This window comes from Perca fluviatilis, chromosome 11 (assembly GCF_010015445.1).
Source record: "Perca fluviatilis chromosome 11, GENO_Pfluv_1.0, whole genome shotgun sequence".
Classification (NCBI taxonomy): domain Eukaryota; kingdom Metazoa; phylum Chordata; class Actinopteri; order Perciformes; family Percidae; genus Perca; species Perca fluviatilis.
Window position 1 is genome coordinate 33,532,837 of NC_053122.1, and position 17,530 is coordinate 33,550,366.

At 41.7% G+C, this 17,530-nt stretch overlaps 1 protein-coding gene across 2 annotated transcripts; it reads left to right on the forward strand.

Moving 5' to 3' along the window:
• The first annotated feature begins 237 nt into the window (after positions 1-237).
• Positions 238-17,043, forward strand: lrrc8da (leucine rich repeat containing 8 VRAC subunit Da). 2 transcript variants are annotated; one of them, XM_039815355.1, is made up of 2 exons: positions 238-261; positions 13,361-17,043. In XM_039815355.1, coding segments are annotated over exons 1-2 (2,568 nt in total). In that variant the 5' UTR covers positions 238-260; the 3' UTR covers positions 15,928-17,043. The 2 variants fall into 2 exon arrangements, with proteins under 2 accessions (XP_039671289.1, XP_039671288.1); XM_039815354.1 differs by lacking the exon at positions 238-261 and adding an exon at positions 5,570-5,992.
• Positions 17,044-17,530: the final 487 nt, after the last annotated feature.

Here is a 17,530-nt window from a genome sequence, read left to right on the forward strand (position 1 = left end):
TCGAATATATTTGAATGGATTGATGTATGCAATGTGCCTACAAAATTACGATTCCTGAAGACTCAATTCTGATTGGCTGCTTTTTGTCCATTAAAGTGACAAAAAGCATAACGTCATATATTGTCATTTTATTTCTTTCAATATAGGACACCTAACGTTACAGTTTCACTGTCTGTTTATTCTGAATATTACAACACTGTGTAGTCCTTCAGTGCCTCGTAATATGAACACCACAGGATGGCGCTAACAAACAACATGCAAGTAAGTTGCACTGCTCCTCTGGACTTCTAGCTAGTACTTTATTTAACATGTAACGTTAGCGATCATTTCACATCCGCGATCCGCTGTTCAACCTTCAACTCTCTAGCTAATGTTACTTTAGGCTGTGGCCGACAGTACACATGGCGTATTATATGTTAGTTAGCTAAAGTCTTGATAATAATTTGGGAACAATGACATGGCTGGATATAGCTAGCTTGTCCTGTTGTTTATTGTTGTCATTTATCAACTGTGCGCAATGTTATTGACTTTGAATCTTGCTAGCAGAACGTTAGTTGGGTAACGTCTGCCTCGTAGTTTAAGGGTTCTATTAACTGAGCAGACTATTTACTGGAAGGGTGAACAACGTTTAATTAAGAACCTTACGGGATGGAGAAGGTTGTTTCACGTATTAGTCAACCCCCCAGGTAAACAGTTATTCGTTATTGTTTGAAAAAAAAAAACGTTTTGATTGCAAAACGCATTAAAATATAAAGGAACGGTGTTAAAAAAATGTTTTTTGACAGGTGGCAATTGGAAGTGGATTTTTTTTTAACTTTACTCTAAATATTTTCTGAAGTGTATGTTTGGCTGTAGATATTTCACTTGTTTTATGTTAAGCTGACCTGCTAGCTGCTAGGCTAGCCTACTGACTGAAACTGTCTTGGTAATGGTAACACTACCAATTATTGGAAATAATTAAATTAAAAGAAAAAGAATATACTTGGGCCATTATACAGTCATGTCAAACAAACCGTAAATCACCAATCAAACCTTAGGTAACATTAACGGGAGATATTGTAACAGAACTTAGCCTACTAAGCACAAACCTTGTATTTCACCAGAATATGTGATTTAATGTCAGTGTAATTACTTGGAAACACAAACCAATAATTGGCTTACCATTAAAACAAGATAAATGCTTTCAGTTTTTATGAAAAAGTTATATAAATGGCCAATGGTTATCCTAAGAAGCCTACTGTTAAAAAAAAATTAAATAAAAAAGGCCTATGATATTGCCATCTGACAGTGCCAGCCTGTGTCTCTGACTCTGTACCAATCTGTGACTGCCCCTCTGCATCATACTTCCCGGGCCTGTGAAGGAAACCACACAGTGCCACAAAGAGTCACTTGATTTGGTCAGGCGTTGTAATCCAATGACAAGTCCACATGTGTCTACAATTTAAATATCTATTTAAAAAAAAAAAAAAAACTCATAAACCTAAATCACCCACTACTTAGGCCTATAGTTTGTGTGGCAACATCCATTCATTTCTATAACCTACTTTTTCTTACAAAACTTCTTTGGAAACTGAATATAACTATGGCTATGATTGTAATGCATTATCATTACCCCTTAACAGTATCAGTGAATTGAGTGCCAGTGTGCACCAGAACAACAGCAGGTGGAGCTAGATAAAAAAAGATAGAAAGTTTTCCCTGGCTCATCAGTCAATCTCGTTGTTCCAGGATGATTACAGTAATTAGTTTTCATTGACAGATCATTAGGCGCTGCTCTCTCTCTCAGTTGTTAAACATATTGGAATTCTTACCTTTGATGTCATATTTGTTTGAATAGTAAAATGACACTATGGAGTAGAGTCATATTTTTAGTTGATATGCATCATCTGGGCAGTCTAATCCGACACCTACAGCTGTTGATTAGGACATGGATGGATTACTGAAAATCCTGAAAATGTAATTTAAAGAGACATACCATGAAGATATACAAAATGGCCACAAAGAAACAAAATGACTACAAAGAGATGCAAAGCAACTGTGAAGAGACAATAAATAACTACAAGAATGGGCAAAACAACCCTGGACTGGTAGCTTACCTGGTTGAGCATGCATACTATGTACCAAGGATCAGTCCTTATTGCAGTGGCCCGGGTTTGAGTCCGACTCTTGGCCCTTTGCTGCATGTCATCCCCACCTCTCTCTACCCTTTTATGCATTCTGCTGTCCTAGGCCAAAAAACACTTAGGCAAAAGTATTACAAAGTCTGTCTTGCTCCTATGTAGGAGTGGTGGTGGGGCCTTTTGCATACTTGTGCCCTAAGGGCCCATTGTCTCCTAATCCGCCCAAAGATTAGGATGTCATCCTCCAATGACAAGCGCCCATAACCACTCTCAACAGCGGTCTGTGTACGACTCATAGACTGTAAAATAAGGTACGGCTCCATATTGGATCGGTCTTTTCTTAGAAATGCATTGCACTGGAGCTCTGCTGCACATTGTCTAACATATGGCCAGGCAGCCAGGCTGGCAGGCAGCCGGCTGTGCTTCCCAGGGCTCAGGTGTGAGGGATGTAGCTGACAACCCACGCTGTCACGAACAAATGTTCCTCAGACAGCGGCGTCATTCCCACAGTTTTGAAAGGTGCTGAGAAATTAGGTTAGAGGCGCACTTGGAGAACGGAGTGAAAAGCCCTGGACTGGTAGCTTACCTGGTTGAGCATGCGTCCCATGTACCAAGGATCAGTCCTTACTGCAGTGGCCCGGGTTTGATTCCGACTCTCGGCCCTTTGCTGCATGTCATCCCCCCCTCTCTCTACCCTTTCATGCATTCTGCTGTCCTATGATATTAAGGCCAAAAAAAAACTTAGGCAAAAGTATTACAAAGTCTGTCTTGTTCCTATGTAGGAGTGGTGGTGGGGCCTTTTGCATGTATTTGTGCCCTAAGGGCCCATTGTCCCATAACCCGCCCAAAGATTAGGAAACAATGTTGAGGAAATGTGCGCGTCACGTGCGCAGAAAACTGTTGCAACTGATTCTTGCCTGAACAGTGTCCCTGATGAGCATTTATGTCTTTTTCACATATAATTAATGCACGTTTTCTAATACCACTGGCGATGAAAAAACCTCTGCTGGATTGATCGTGCCTGTGGAAACTTACCTTGTTAGCTCTAGGCTGGCTACATGTCCAGGCATGAGAGCTATCACAGGTACATCCAACAACATGAGAACAAGCAGAGACCAGCATGCTGGTGTCAGAGCAGTAGAAAAAGTGGCATGCATTCTCAGTATCTTTCTTTGTCTTTGTCTCAACCACACATAAACATACAAATACACACACACTAACTATCTCAATGACTCGGCAGCTGTTTATTCATTTACCAACTGCAACATCACATCACACCAAATGGTCATTCTTTGTTAAGCTTAGTGTATGTCAAGTAATAACAAAGGATCCACACACAAGCACACAGCTTGGGTGCACACGTAGGGAGTAGTGTATGTAATTTGACACACAGGCACACACACTCTTTCTTGTTTAACTAAACCTGAGAAACCTTTGTTGACTACATGAATCCCTAACTCTGAACCTTAACATAATACTGAATTCCCTACCCCACAGTATATTGGTGAGAAAACCCAGTGCTTATTGTGCTAAGAGGAAATGAATTACCATAGAAACCTGTTTGTTTGGGTTTGTTGTCGGTTTGAGGCTTTGGTCTTAAATTAGATGATTGTGTATTAGTTGCTACTCAGACCTCACTTGTGTATATCTTGCGTGCAGTTAAACCAACAGCCAATGTTTGTGAGTGTAATACTACCCTGTGTATTCTTTACAAATCAGAGAGGGAGGTACATGCTGAATTATTTATATCTCATTGAGCCAATTCTCAATGCACTGAGCTGGTTGCCAGGGGTATCTGGGGTCCCCAGCTGTTGGCCCCATCAGCCCCAAAGACCAGAAATCCCATACTATCCAACCAGCGTTCCCCCTGCTACCCAGTGTGACAATACACCAAACATTATCTTTATACCCTTTACCCTACCCTTACCACACCAACCACATGTCTTGCGACAATCAGTTATCTGTAGAATAGACTGAGGTTAGACTAGAGAGCTGAATCAATGTCACTACCAGAATAACTCTGGCTAATACCATTGCGCAATATGATATCAGCATTTAGATCATAAAAAAAAACGTCATTACAAGTAATGTCTTGGCAAGTTGCGGAGGGAAGCACTGAGAAACGTCTAAAAATAATTCACTTGGCCCCCAGTCAGAAAGTTAAATGATACACAGTTTACATCTACTAATGCACTACTTCTCTCATTCACTTTGTCCACTCTTTCTTAGTTTGGGATTCTTAAAGGGAGCCACTATACACTCAACTATCACAAGACTTCAATTACTTAACCCAGAACAAACATTTGGCACTCTTTTTTTTCTGTATTTCTGTAGAGCCTTGTAAAGAACACAGACAAAATGACCAGTGTAATCATGCTGCATGTGTTTATGTATGGTCATGCACCACCTCCACGTCTGAACTTGTAACACGGCAGACTATTGCACTACATGCCCCAGTGGCTGCTTTTTCTTTCTTTCTTTCTTTCTTTCTTTCTTTCTTTTTTTTCCCTTCCTTCCCCTCAAAGTACACGAGTAGCGCGAGTGAGAAGAGAGTGCCAGCAGCCAGCAGCCCAGGACCGGTTGAAACCTGTATGGGTTGCAACTGAGGAGACACTTTCTCAACCTAGTGCATCGTTAACCAAATCCAGAAAGAGCTGGAACTGATGCATGACTTCAGCACCCAGGGTCCTATTGACTGTTGAGTTTATCAATACCTATAATACATACACACAGCTAGATAGATAGATAGATAGATAGATACAGACTGACAGACTGATAGATATTATAAACAATGTTGCCTTCTGTGCACATGTTAATAACAGTTTTAATTTAACTGTAACAACACAGGGCATCATGTCAAACGTGTGTCACGTGCACAAAAGGCACATGTGAGACGTCTGAATAAGTCAGCAAAGTTATTTCAACCCCACAATGCATTTGTGGTGTCTGGTAGGCTACTCGAAACAAAAGAGGGGAAGCTGCTGCTTCGTTCAAGACACGCAGGGAAGACAGTAGACAAGAGAGCTCAGTTTTCAGTTGGTAGGCCTATAAAGCTCATTTCCAATAGCATTCAATTCAGGGTTTTGATCTGTATTACATATAATTAGTTCCACTTGCCGAATACTAACTGAATTTATTATAGTCCTGGCATTATGATTCTCAAATTTGCTACAAAAGCTTTTCGGCTTTACTAACGTATAATTTTTTTTTTGTGGTTTTTTTTTTTTTTTTTTTTTTTTTTTTTTCTTTATGGAAAGCAGTTGCGTTTTCAAATCACAGATGTGTACGTTTTGCTGGGAATGAAAGTATTTATATATATATAAAACGTTTAAATCCAACATTTCCACAAATGTTTTACTGGTACGTCCAGCCCACCCGTGGACTGTGTCGCCCTCTCTATCATTTTTTTTCTCTCCCATTCGCAGTGAATGCAGCGTCAGATAAGCTAGCAGGCGGTGTCCTCAGGAAGTTGGCATAATGTCATCCTCCAATGAGAAGCGCCCATAATACTCTCAACTGCGGTCTGTGTACGGCTCATAGACTGTAAAATAAGGTACGGCTCCATATTGGATCGGTCTTTTCTTAGAAATACATTGGCACTGGAGCTCTGCTGCGTATAGTCTAACGTACGGCCAGGCAGCCAGGCAGGCAGCCGGCTCTGCTTCCCGGGGCTCAGGTGTGAGGGATGTAGCTGACAACCGGCATTGTCACGAACAAATGTTCCTGAGAGCTGTGTATCACACAGCGGCGTCATTCCCACAGTTTTGAACGGGGCTGAGAAATTAGGTTAGAGGCGCACCTGGAGAACGGAGTGAAAAGTGGCATGCGGGCGGAGGAAGAATTAATTGGATTGAGATAACGCCACACGGGCAGTAAGTATATTTCCCTTCATAATGTTCTAAATATAGCCTACTTTAAACGAATATAATATTTATTTTACTCATAATCAGTAACCTCACTAATATTGTTTCTCCGCGCGTGGCCGAGCACATGACGGTTTCCAGATAAGAAACATGTTTAGGCTACCCGGTGTGAATGTTTAACGCCACCGGGACACATGCTGTTTCTCAGGCTCACGTTTCAACAAGTCACCTGACCCAGTACACCAAGATAACTTACTGCGCAAGAACTCCTCACGTCGGGGGGGAAAAAAGTCCGCGTATCATCCAGCTAGACAGGTCTTATTTCCCCTTATGGTTGAATAGTCTACCTAAACAAAAAAAGAATCACCCAGCCTGTTTTCCACATAGCCAATCTGCGACCTATTTCCTATTTCCTTGCTGTCTGTAGCCATGTCTAACCCTCGGACCTGGCTTGAACTTAGTTTACACCAGTGGTGTAGTCGAATATTGTAGTACTGTATATGTATGCGCCTATATGGGCCAGAATCGGACTTTTTGCAGGGAGGGGGGGGGACATATCATAGTGGGGGGATCGGGTGGCCTCCCCCAGGGAAATTTTGAGCGTCAAAGACTTAATATCCTGCATTCTGACACACTTTTATGGTGAAAATACCTTTATTTAGCCTATGTGAAGAAAAAAAAATGCAGATGACAATTCAGAATATTCAAAATTATAATGGAAAGTATGCTGTTATGTGCCATTGAGCATTTTAAAATTGGTATATGGAAATCCTGGAGCTTTCTTAGTGGGTATACTGTGTATACCTGCATATCACGTAGACTACACCACTGGTTTGCACTAAATTATAGCCATCTTTAAACTAAAATGGTCCCCGCCCTTTCCTTTGGGCCCCATGGCCCCCATAATCGGCCGTCGGACAGTCTGGCGAGGTTGGTGACTCGAGTCTGTTCGGTGTGTTCCGTGCCGTCGTCCATAGGAAGGGCAGTTGGCCTTCATTTTGGCCGACCTGACTTGCTCAATCGGAGGGCGGGCAGTTGGACTCGATGACCAATCTGATTGGTGGAGTGCTAACCCGGAAATGGCGAGCGGGATGAGTGACTAACGCCTCTCAAAATCTGACGAAAATCTATTAAACTGACCTTTGTCGATCTGAAATGAAGACTGATTCAGCAACTGCATGGCCTATTTCTCACTTAAAATGTTTTCAGAAACACACGTTTCAGTGAACAAATTTTTGTAAAATACGAGATCGTATTTTGAACAAGTCGCCATTATCGGTCAGTTGGAGAAGCCAGACCCATGTGACGCGCTCATCATTTCCGGTTTTAATTTTTTTGTATTCCGTCTCGCGCACGCGCAGAACGTACGCTCAAGTCGGTGTCGCTTCGGTGTCTTCCGAGGCACTTTTTGGACCTCGGGAAGCCGACTGATCAGTCCGGGTTGGTGCGCCAGGGCTTTTAGATGCAGGCCCCCAGAAAGTGCGCCGAGCTTTGAAGCCAATTTGTTATAGTGGCCAAACGGGTTATTGCAACTCGTGTCCGTCACATGATGCCTTGGGGCCCAAAAAGATGCGGAAGTTGAACTTTTTTGGTTTTATGCGCTACTGAGCAACTGTCATAGCGATGAACTAGGCTTCGCCTCTATCCAGTTGTTATTATTAATCCATGGTCAGATGGCCAAGGCGGTTTGTGACCTTTACTTCATCTTCTCTGTTCACTGGTGGATTTCAGCCATGTGTAGCCTAGCGCCAACTTCTGGCGAAACTAGCTGTGGCTTAGTTTATTTGCTCAAAACCGGTTGATGGAAACACACCTAATTTGCATTTCTTTTATGCAACATTTCAATGTGACATTTGAATGGCAACACATCTGCTCTTGCATTTCAACATCTCATCTCAACATCTCTTGCACTGATGCATTCTCCAGATAGATGGTTGGGCATGTCAAATATCATTCAGCCATCTTTGATTTAATTATTTACACCCATGACATGTTAAAATGTCTTCCTAAAAGCCCATTATTTATTTTTATAGCACTATGAGAAAACACCAATATAACACCAGCTATACAGTAACAATCAAGTGTACTTGTAAGTTCCTCAAAACAACAAGTTAACTTGGTATTACCCTGCAGTATTACGCTAGTGGGACATCTTGGTCTATATGTGAAGACTAGAGCCTGACACATAGTCGGTATTTCCGTTTTTTTCCCAGTGTTTCCGGATTTCCCGGTTTTTCCGGTATTACCTGGTGTTGACCAGCGGTCGGCCATACAACAATTACATTACTTGGCCAACACCCCCACTGTCTTTTGGTTTTTGTAGAAAATGAACCCATTTAGTTCATTTTTCTGTATTAGTGCCCACTTAAATACTAAGCTTGTTATCAAAGTCGGACCATTATAATTGCAAACTTAAAAGTGTCTGCTCTGTACAGCCGTAGCAACAGCAGCCACACAGAGTTGCAGGAATCGCATAGTAAGGACAATGACGCTCTGCAGATATTGTGCGTCATTCAACGAATATATTTTCTTGTAAAATGTCTGGTGTAATCGGTAAGCATTTTATTAACAAGCTTATTACCCCGTGGGGAAAATTTCCTCACCGTGGCATCCCTAACCTATTCTGTATTTTTGAGGCTTATGCCGATATTTGAGAATTAAAAAATCTGATACGAACTATGCGACGGAGACACTGGCCCTCATTTATCAACCTAACGTAGAAACCAGCGCAGATATGAGCGCAGAAATCATCTTACGACAGGCTTCACGTGGGATTCATGAAAAGTTCATATCACACCAATCCGAGCGTAAGAACGGTCGTACATTTATAAATGCGGTGGCTGGAAACGATCGTCATTTAAATATCACGCACCAATATATTCTCTGGTAAAACTGGTATTAAAGGCTGTAGAAAGAATGCGGAATGGAAGGAGATCATTGATGCAGTCAACAGTGTTGCCGTAGTAAATCGGACTCCAGCTGAAGTTTAGCCTATTTAATTTATACATCCTTGACACATTTTTCTATAGTCCTAATAGTAATATACAGGCTTCTATTGCAATCTCTCAGGCCTACATGTAGGTGTACCTATAATTAAATAAACACACGGTAGCGGAGTTTATGCAGTGTCTTTTATTTTACTCGTGTTTTTTTTCATGAGTCGGAACGAGGCAACAGCTGAGGGAGAGCGCGTGTCCTCCGCCCCCCCCCCCCCCGTGCTGGACCACCACCCCGACCCTGTCTCCTGACAGCAGAGGGGCTGTAAAAACAAGCCGAAATAACTCGGTCAATGGCAGAAATAAATCATTCACTTGAAAGGGAAACAAAAACCTGAAGAATAAATAAAAATGTTGTGCATCGTCATGTTTCCTGTATTGAATATCATTGCCAAACATAACACTATAGGCTAACTTTTTAAAAGTGAGGAATAATATCCCGTCTCCTTCGTATAGCCCCCAGTTGGGGCTGTTCTGGACACTGCTCTCTGGGCATCGGGTCATCTGGCTACATTTATGGCACCGTGTTTTCCTGCGCAATGTTGTACAGAACCCCCAGGCTAAAACAATGTTGCATACCGGCGCATAGAGGTCTTCTTTTAGTTTGTCAGTGAGTTTTGTGGTGTTAGGAATTGTTTTTCTGCGCATTTCCGCACTAACTCAAAACGTGCGTACGTGTACACCACCTCCTGAGCTGGCGTAGGATTTGAGCGTGCCGTACGCCAACGTCCATATTGATAAATCTCAAAGTCACCGTGGTTCTGGTGTGTGGGGGGGGTAAATTTGGGGTATTTTGATAAATAGAGGGCTAGGGGGTGGGATTTTTTTGTTTTTTTAAAAAAAAGGCACTGTCTCTAAATGATCTCAGATGAAACTTTGGTATTTTTGTACTGCAGTTTCTTACATATATGCTGATATAAGATCTCTATAATAAATGTATATCAGTTGATAACATCGGCCCACCGATTTTTTTGGTCAGGCTCTAGTGAAGACCCTCTGAAACAGAAACAAATCGCACCACGTTGCAGTGTCAATCAATAGCATAGCTGCTTTGACTTTGACCTTTGTGACATGATGGCCGTTCATGCTTGAGACATCCATGATCTTTGTGCAGGAGCCATAAGCTTATGCATATTACATGCTTGTTTGGAGGCTGATGGATCTCAGTGATGAACTGAAGCTTAACTTATCGGAAATACATTTCCTTTTAGCTGAGAAAGGGTCAAGATACCAAAATAGTATGGCTTATACACTGGCAACATATTCTTTTCAGTCTGTTACTGCTGGCTTTAGAAGATAAGGCCACTGGGTGTCAACAACTGTCAGCACTTCCTATAATATGTAAGGGTGTCACCCTCAAACTAGAGGCCAGTTACTGCATATTATATTGTGACAAATTTGATCAGATTATGTCTAATTGGAATTTCAGGAAATGTACCAAAATGTGGAAAACAAGTGACACCCATAGATATTGTTCTATATCTATGGTGAAACCTCTAATAATTCTTATACAATTGGTTACAAAATTCTAATAAAAGAAAGATGGAGTTTGAAGTTTTTACATAGTTAATAGTTTATGTTCAAATTTTTTATTTAAGATTCCTTTTCTGTGATTTTCTTTTGTTTTAATGAAAATAAAATAAGTTACATTTGAAATATAGTTTTTTGTTAGTTTACTTTTAGTTCAATTTACTGTTAATGTTATGTTTGATGTGCTATCAAATGAACACACACAGGAGTCAAATACAGGTGTTCTTATTGGAAATGCTTCAACTCTTTCTTACTTGCAAGAAATACATCCATTTTGGAGTGCAGTGCATAGTATAAAACTGTATGAAATATTAAAATTTTGTCACAAAACTGTTGCTCTTCAGTGCAGGTTCCAGAAAACAACAAACTATCAAGATGGATGGATCGTTTATTTATTTCCCGAATTACGTGTCTTTTGAAATATGTCTTTCAATTGTGTTTGATTGGGTTAGAAGCAGGAAACGGATGAAAGTTGATTGAAGCATGTGCCCCATCTGCTAAATGAGAAAAGCCAGTGATTGATGAAATGTGCCAAATGTCTTAGCGAGTCAGAACCGTTGGAAGACCTATGCCTACATCATAGGACTGTGCACTGTTCCATTAAAACATGTTGTAATAAGTCTGCGTTTAGCACAAACTTGGCTCTGTGCTTAAACATCATTAAAGGTCCCATATTGTAAACAGTGGCAACATTTCACGTTGAAGCTGACAGAAGAAGTGAGCTGAAAAAGACGAGGCAAAGTGTAAACACTGCAGGAAAAAAAAAAAAAGTCATGTGCATACAGGTGCATTATTGCCACCAAGTTTTTATTTTTTTAACATTAAGCATGTAAACATGTTCTAATAGAAACCCCAAAATAAAAGTATGAACCTAAAAATGATCATAATATGGGACCTTTTAAAGCATTACTGAGTAACACTAGACTGCAAAGTGAGAGTTGTATTTAGCACACTAGAGATAAAGACATTTACACTCAGCAGTAGCTTCACAGTTACACATCAATAGCTGTTACAGCTAGGGGGTTAAATGTGTTACTCTAACTCCCAACCTTTTGGCAGCCTGCTATGGATTTGACCCAAAAAGATTTCACTTCCTGATGTGTTTGTGCTCTAAAAACTCATGTCAGATGTTCTTTTTGAATTTAATTCTTTGTAAAAAGGCAGTTATAAAGGATGTTTAGTAATCCAAACAGTAGCAATTAGCGATTATTTTCCTCATGGATAAATTTGTTGATTTTAATTTCTCAATTAATCATTGTTCCGTCACAGTTTTAAAGCGCCCATATTATGCTCATTTTCAGGTTCATAATTGTATTTAGAGGTTGTACCAGTATAGGTTTACATACACCATATTTTTGTTGTACTGTACATTGCTGCAGCTCCTCTTTTCACCCTGTGTGTTGAGCTCTCTGTTTTAGCTACAGAGTGAGGCATCACACTTCTGTTCCATCTTTGTTGGGAGTCGCACATGCGCAGTTGCTAGGTGCTGGGCTACTAGCTAGAAGCTAACGCTGCTAGCGGTTAGCCACCTCCTTCTCAATGGCAAAACACTGCTACAAGACACACAGGTCCCTTGTCTGCAGGTATTCAACGCAACGTTGGAAGTGTGCCCCCGTTTAGAAGAAGTCTCCCGGCTAATCCTGCCTTGTACTGACCGAAGTTGGAGAAACAGCTAGCTGATGTGGTATTGGCTAAAGTGGTTAGCACACACCAAATGACCGATGACGTAGACGGCCCTGCCGATTTTGACCAGTTCACCTGGAGACTGAAGGCAGGATACATTCAGGAACCTGTATCTCACTCAAAACAGCATGGATGTTTTTTGTTTGTTTGTTTTTTTCAAGTTTGTATGCGTGTGGAACAAGGGGGTAAGCTTCGCTTCAGAACTCTAACCTCCTATGGCGCCATTTTGATGCTGCAAAGAGATCACCTCCCGTTAGCATTCCACTGACTAGCATTCATTTTGATGTCACTTTGACAGCGAATAACTATACATCTGAAGCGTTCCAAGACTCTATTTGTCCATTGTTTATTTCTAAAGAAACACGACAATGTATAAAAGGCTCCATTACCTTATATCTCACGTTATGGCTCCGTAGCAGACGGTTTTGTAAAAAACGATTGTGTCATAACCAAGTGACTTACTGTCGCATAGTAGAGGAATTACCATATAGTACAGGAGAAGCTCGCAGGCAGTTTTGACTTACGTTAGCTGTTTAGGTTTAATTACTAATGTTAACTAGCATGTTAGTGATCAATAATTAGCCTGTGCCCATGTTATCTCCTTACATATACCTACACTCTCCGTCTCTGTAAGATTGGGAATGATTGAGATTTCTCTTGGCACAGCTACCAGAAGACTTCCAACTTTCAGACAGGTTGTTCACGTCACATTTACGTTGTCTCTGTCAGTTGGAGGCTGCGCAGGAAAGCAAGAGATCACCGGAAAAGTGCTTCTAATAGCCTTCACTGGTTTCCGTCCAGAGCAACGGGCTATGATGGTCCATTTCATATATGTCAATGGTGTGGAAGCATCAGAGACACAAAATAACACCCCAAATCCCAGAAAAAGTATTTTTTTTTTTCTCATAATGTGTGCACTTTAAAAGTGATGTCTTCAGATGTCATGTTTTATCTGACCCACAGTCCAAAACCCAAAGACCTTCAGTTTGCAATGATAGAAAACCGAGAAAAGCAGCAATGCCTCACATTGGTATAACTGGGACAAGAGCATGTTTGAAGCATGTTTGAAGTTCTTACTCAAAAAAATTACTGAAGCGAACAATGAATTGATTATCAAAATACTTGTTGCTTAATTTTCTGTTGATTAACTGACTCCTTTTTGTTGCAGTGATGTTCACGCTATCTGAGATTGCATCCTTGAATGACATCCAGCCGACGTACCGCATCCTAAAGCCATGGTGGGACGTCTTCATGGACTACCTGGGGCTGGTCATGCTGATGCTGGCCATATTCGCCATGACCATGCAGATCACCAAGGACCAGGTGGCCTGCCTTCCGTGTCTGGATGAGGCGGAGGAGGCCACGGCAGGGGCTATGTCTAACTCGTTCACGCAGCAGAGCACACAGAAAGCAGCTTTCTCAGCAGCCACCGGAGCCCCTCTGGCAACCACCGTCCCCCTAGTCTCTAAGGACTTACCAGACGACGTTGTCCACGAGATCCATGTCACACACCAACACACTGCTGTGGCGGCAGAGAAATATGTCAATCAACCTGAACCCACAGGGATCAGGACCAATCTGGACTTTCAACAATATGTCTTCATCAACCAAATATGTTACCATGTTGCCTTGCCCTGGTATTCCAAGTACTTTCCCTACCTTGCCCTCATCCACACCATTGTTCTCATGGTCAGTAGCAATTTTTGGTTCAAATACCCCAAAACGAGCTCCAAGATTGAGCATTTTGTTTCAATTCTAGGTAGATGTTTTGAGTCTCCCTGGACTACGAAGGCTTTGTCTGAAACCGCTTGTGAGGACTCTGAGGAGAACAAACAGCGGTTGACCGGCACCACCTTAGCACCAAAGCAGGTCTCTTTAGAAGGGAAGGATGAAAGCTCAAATGTCAGCCCAACCACACCCATGCTCGGGCTGAAGTTCTCTGCAGATAAGCCCATCGCAGAGGTCCCAAGTAGCATGACAATCCTGGACAAAAAAGATGGGGAGCAGGCCAAAGCCCTGTTCGAGAAAGTCAGAAAATTCCGAGCTCATGTGGAAGACAGCGATTTCATCTACAAGCTTTATGTAGCGCAGACCGTTGTCAAAACGGTCAAGTTTATTTTGATATTATCATACACTTCGACCTTTTTGGCTGAAATAAATTTCAAGCACAATTGTGAGCCTGATATCAAACAGCTAATAGGATACACAAAGTTCTTATGTACGCACAACATGGCTTTCATGCTAAAAAAGCTGCTTGTTAGCTACATGACTTTGATTTTGATCTACGGGATGGCTTGCCTGTACTCTCTCTTCTGGGTGTTCCGCCGGCCTCTGAAAGAATACTCATTCGAGAAGGTCCGGGAAGAGAGCAGCTTTAGTGACATTCCTGATGTCAAAAACGACTTTGCATTCCTCTTACACATGGTTGACCAATATGACCAGCTCTACTCCAAGCGCTTTGGCGTCTTCTTGTCCGAGGTCAGTGAAAACAAGCTCAGAGAGATCAGCCTTAATCACGAGTGGACCTTTGAAAAACTAAGGCAGCTTGTGACCCGTAACGCCTCGGACCAGCAAGAGCTGCACCTTTTCATGCTCTCTGGTATTCCGAATGCAGTGTTCGACCTCACAGACTTGGAAGTGCTGAAACTGGAGCTGATTCCTGAGGTGAGGTTCTCGGCAAAGGTCTCCCAAATGACCAGCCTGGTGGAGCTGCATCTCTGCCACTGTCCGGCCAAAGTAGAGCAGACAGCGTTTGCTTTCCTGCGTGACCATCTTCGCTGCCTTCATGTCAAGTTCACTGATGTTGCCGAGATCCCAGCATGGGTGTATTTGCTGAGGAGTTTGAGGGAGCTCAACCTAATCGGCAACTTGAGCTCAGAAAATAACAAAATGATTGGTCTAGAGTCCATGCGAGACTTGAGGCATTTAAAGACATTATGCTTGAAGAGCAACCTCACAAAAATGCCCACCAACATCACAGAGCTGTCGCCACATCTGATTAAGCTAGTGGTGCACAATGACGGTACCAAACTTGTGGTACTAAATAGTCTGAAAAAAATGACAAATATAATTGATCTGGAACTGCACACGTGTGAACTGGAGAGGATTCCCCACGCTATTTTCAGCTTGACCAACCTACAGGAACTTGACCTGAAATCTAACAACATCCGAACCATCGAGGAGATCATCAGCTTCCAGCACCTCAAGAGGCTGACGTGCCTTAAACTGTGGCACAACAAAATCATCACCATCCCATCCTCCATCGGCCAGATCAAGTCTCTGGAGTCTCTCCACCTCTCCCACAATAAACTGGAGTCCCTGCCTCCGGCCTTGTTCATGCTGCCTAAACTGCGGCACTTGGACGTGGGCCACAACTCCATCACAGTGCTCCCTCTGGATGTGGGTCTCCTCCACAATCTCCAGCACTTGGCCATCAACTCCAACAAGCTGGAGGTGCTGCCCAAGCCTCTGTTCAGATGCACCAAGCTCAAGGTGCTGTGTCTGGGGAACAATGCGCTCACTGTGCTGCCAGAGACCGTGGGCCAACTGGTCCAGCTCACTCAGCTGGAGCTGAGAGGGAACTGTCTGGACAGACTGCCCGCCCAGCTAGGAAACTGTCGCCTGCTGCGCAAAAGCGGCCTGGTCGTGGAGGACCATCTCTTTGACGCGTTGCCGGTGGAGGTTAAGGAGAGCATTAGCCGAGAGAACAACACTTCCTTTACGAGTGGCTTATAGCACAGAAAAAAAACACTGGTTCATGAGTTCATGACAATCCTGCTTAATGGATGTAAGAGTAGACTCTTTATTATTGTAATATCCCTAAAAATGAATGCATTTCTCTTGATTATTTTAATGAGTTGTCTTAGTTGCTCATGTATTAAAATGGTATATATTGCTTTCCTTGTTGCTGAGTATCTATTATAGTTCAGCAATGTTTTGGCTTTTCATAGCTTTGAGTAACAAAACATTAGAAATTTAGCTTCTTTATGTCCTACTCTATAGACCAAAACTGATTGCTCCAATGACACATTATGTAGATTTGTCATTGTTGTTTTAGGTACTCAGGTATAATTGTAACCATGGGGAACAATCTTTTTTGCCTTAACTGCTGCTATTGCATTTTCTTTTATTTTATTTTTTTTACAGTGAGGGCTTTCACAAACAAAAGGCCAAAAATGAATATTTAATGTTTTCTTGTCAGTTTTACATACAGTTACTATCCACAGAGCAATTGCATGCTACGGAAGAGGACACAATGCAACGCTTCTATGTAGTTTTCAATTTTTGAAATCGTAAAACCTTTGTTTTCCTCAATGTCCCAACAAAATGACATTAGAGTTGTAAAACTCAGGTAGAGGCTACTCCCCATAAATGAACCTTTACCTGACTGTTGTAGAGATTGTATACTAATTAATTAAGCCTATAACAATTAATTTGCACATTGAAAACTTAATAATTTAAAGATCACTGAATGTCCTTTTGTAATAAACTGTCCCGAGAAGACCGACTTGAGCTGATAAAAGGGAACTCTGGTTTTTTTGTTTTAAATCCTGCTTTAAAATTTGAAATGTGGAATAAAACTGCTCACAGACTGATTATTTAACATGTCAGAATTGTGTGATGACCTTCATTCTTCTTAATGTATTTCTGTGTAGGTCTATATTATATACCCAGTATGTCTTATTTAGAGCTGCTGTACCACCTTTGTTATCCTATGCTCAAAGTTCACAACTTTATGGCACAATAAAACAAGATTTTAGATAAATGATTATATATTCATCTACTTCCAGCCCACTCCAATGAAACAAGCCTCTGTCTAAACAGTTATTACAATAAAGGCAATTAATCATCTTATTAGTTACATCTGTGTTTGATAAGTTAAAATGGGGGAAAAAAGGTATACTCAACACAGGCTTCGCTCTACATTTTTCTCCCAGAGAATCCCCTACCCTGCTGTCTACAAAGTTTTTGCTCCTGTTTCTTTAAGGGGCTCCATACGTAGGCCACTGAGCCAAGGATCATTGTAAGATTGTCTGTCTGTGTGAGCGAGTGAAGAGAAAACAATAGGTTTACTGTTTCTGTGTTGATCTTGTCAAGGTTATGCGTGTTATGCATGCATGTAGCCTTCTGTTCAACAGTCTAATTGATGGCCTTGCAGTAATACTCTGAATAAGGGAACTTCTCTGAGAATGGACATCATGGTGTTCCCGTCCTTGAGATATCCTGCCCTGGTTTTAAAAGCGTCGGCACATAACCGCTGCTCATTCGCTTTGTTTAGATTAAACTCTCTGAGCAAATGGTGCTCTCTTCTGCAAATCATTTTCTGTATTCATTCTAC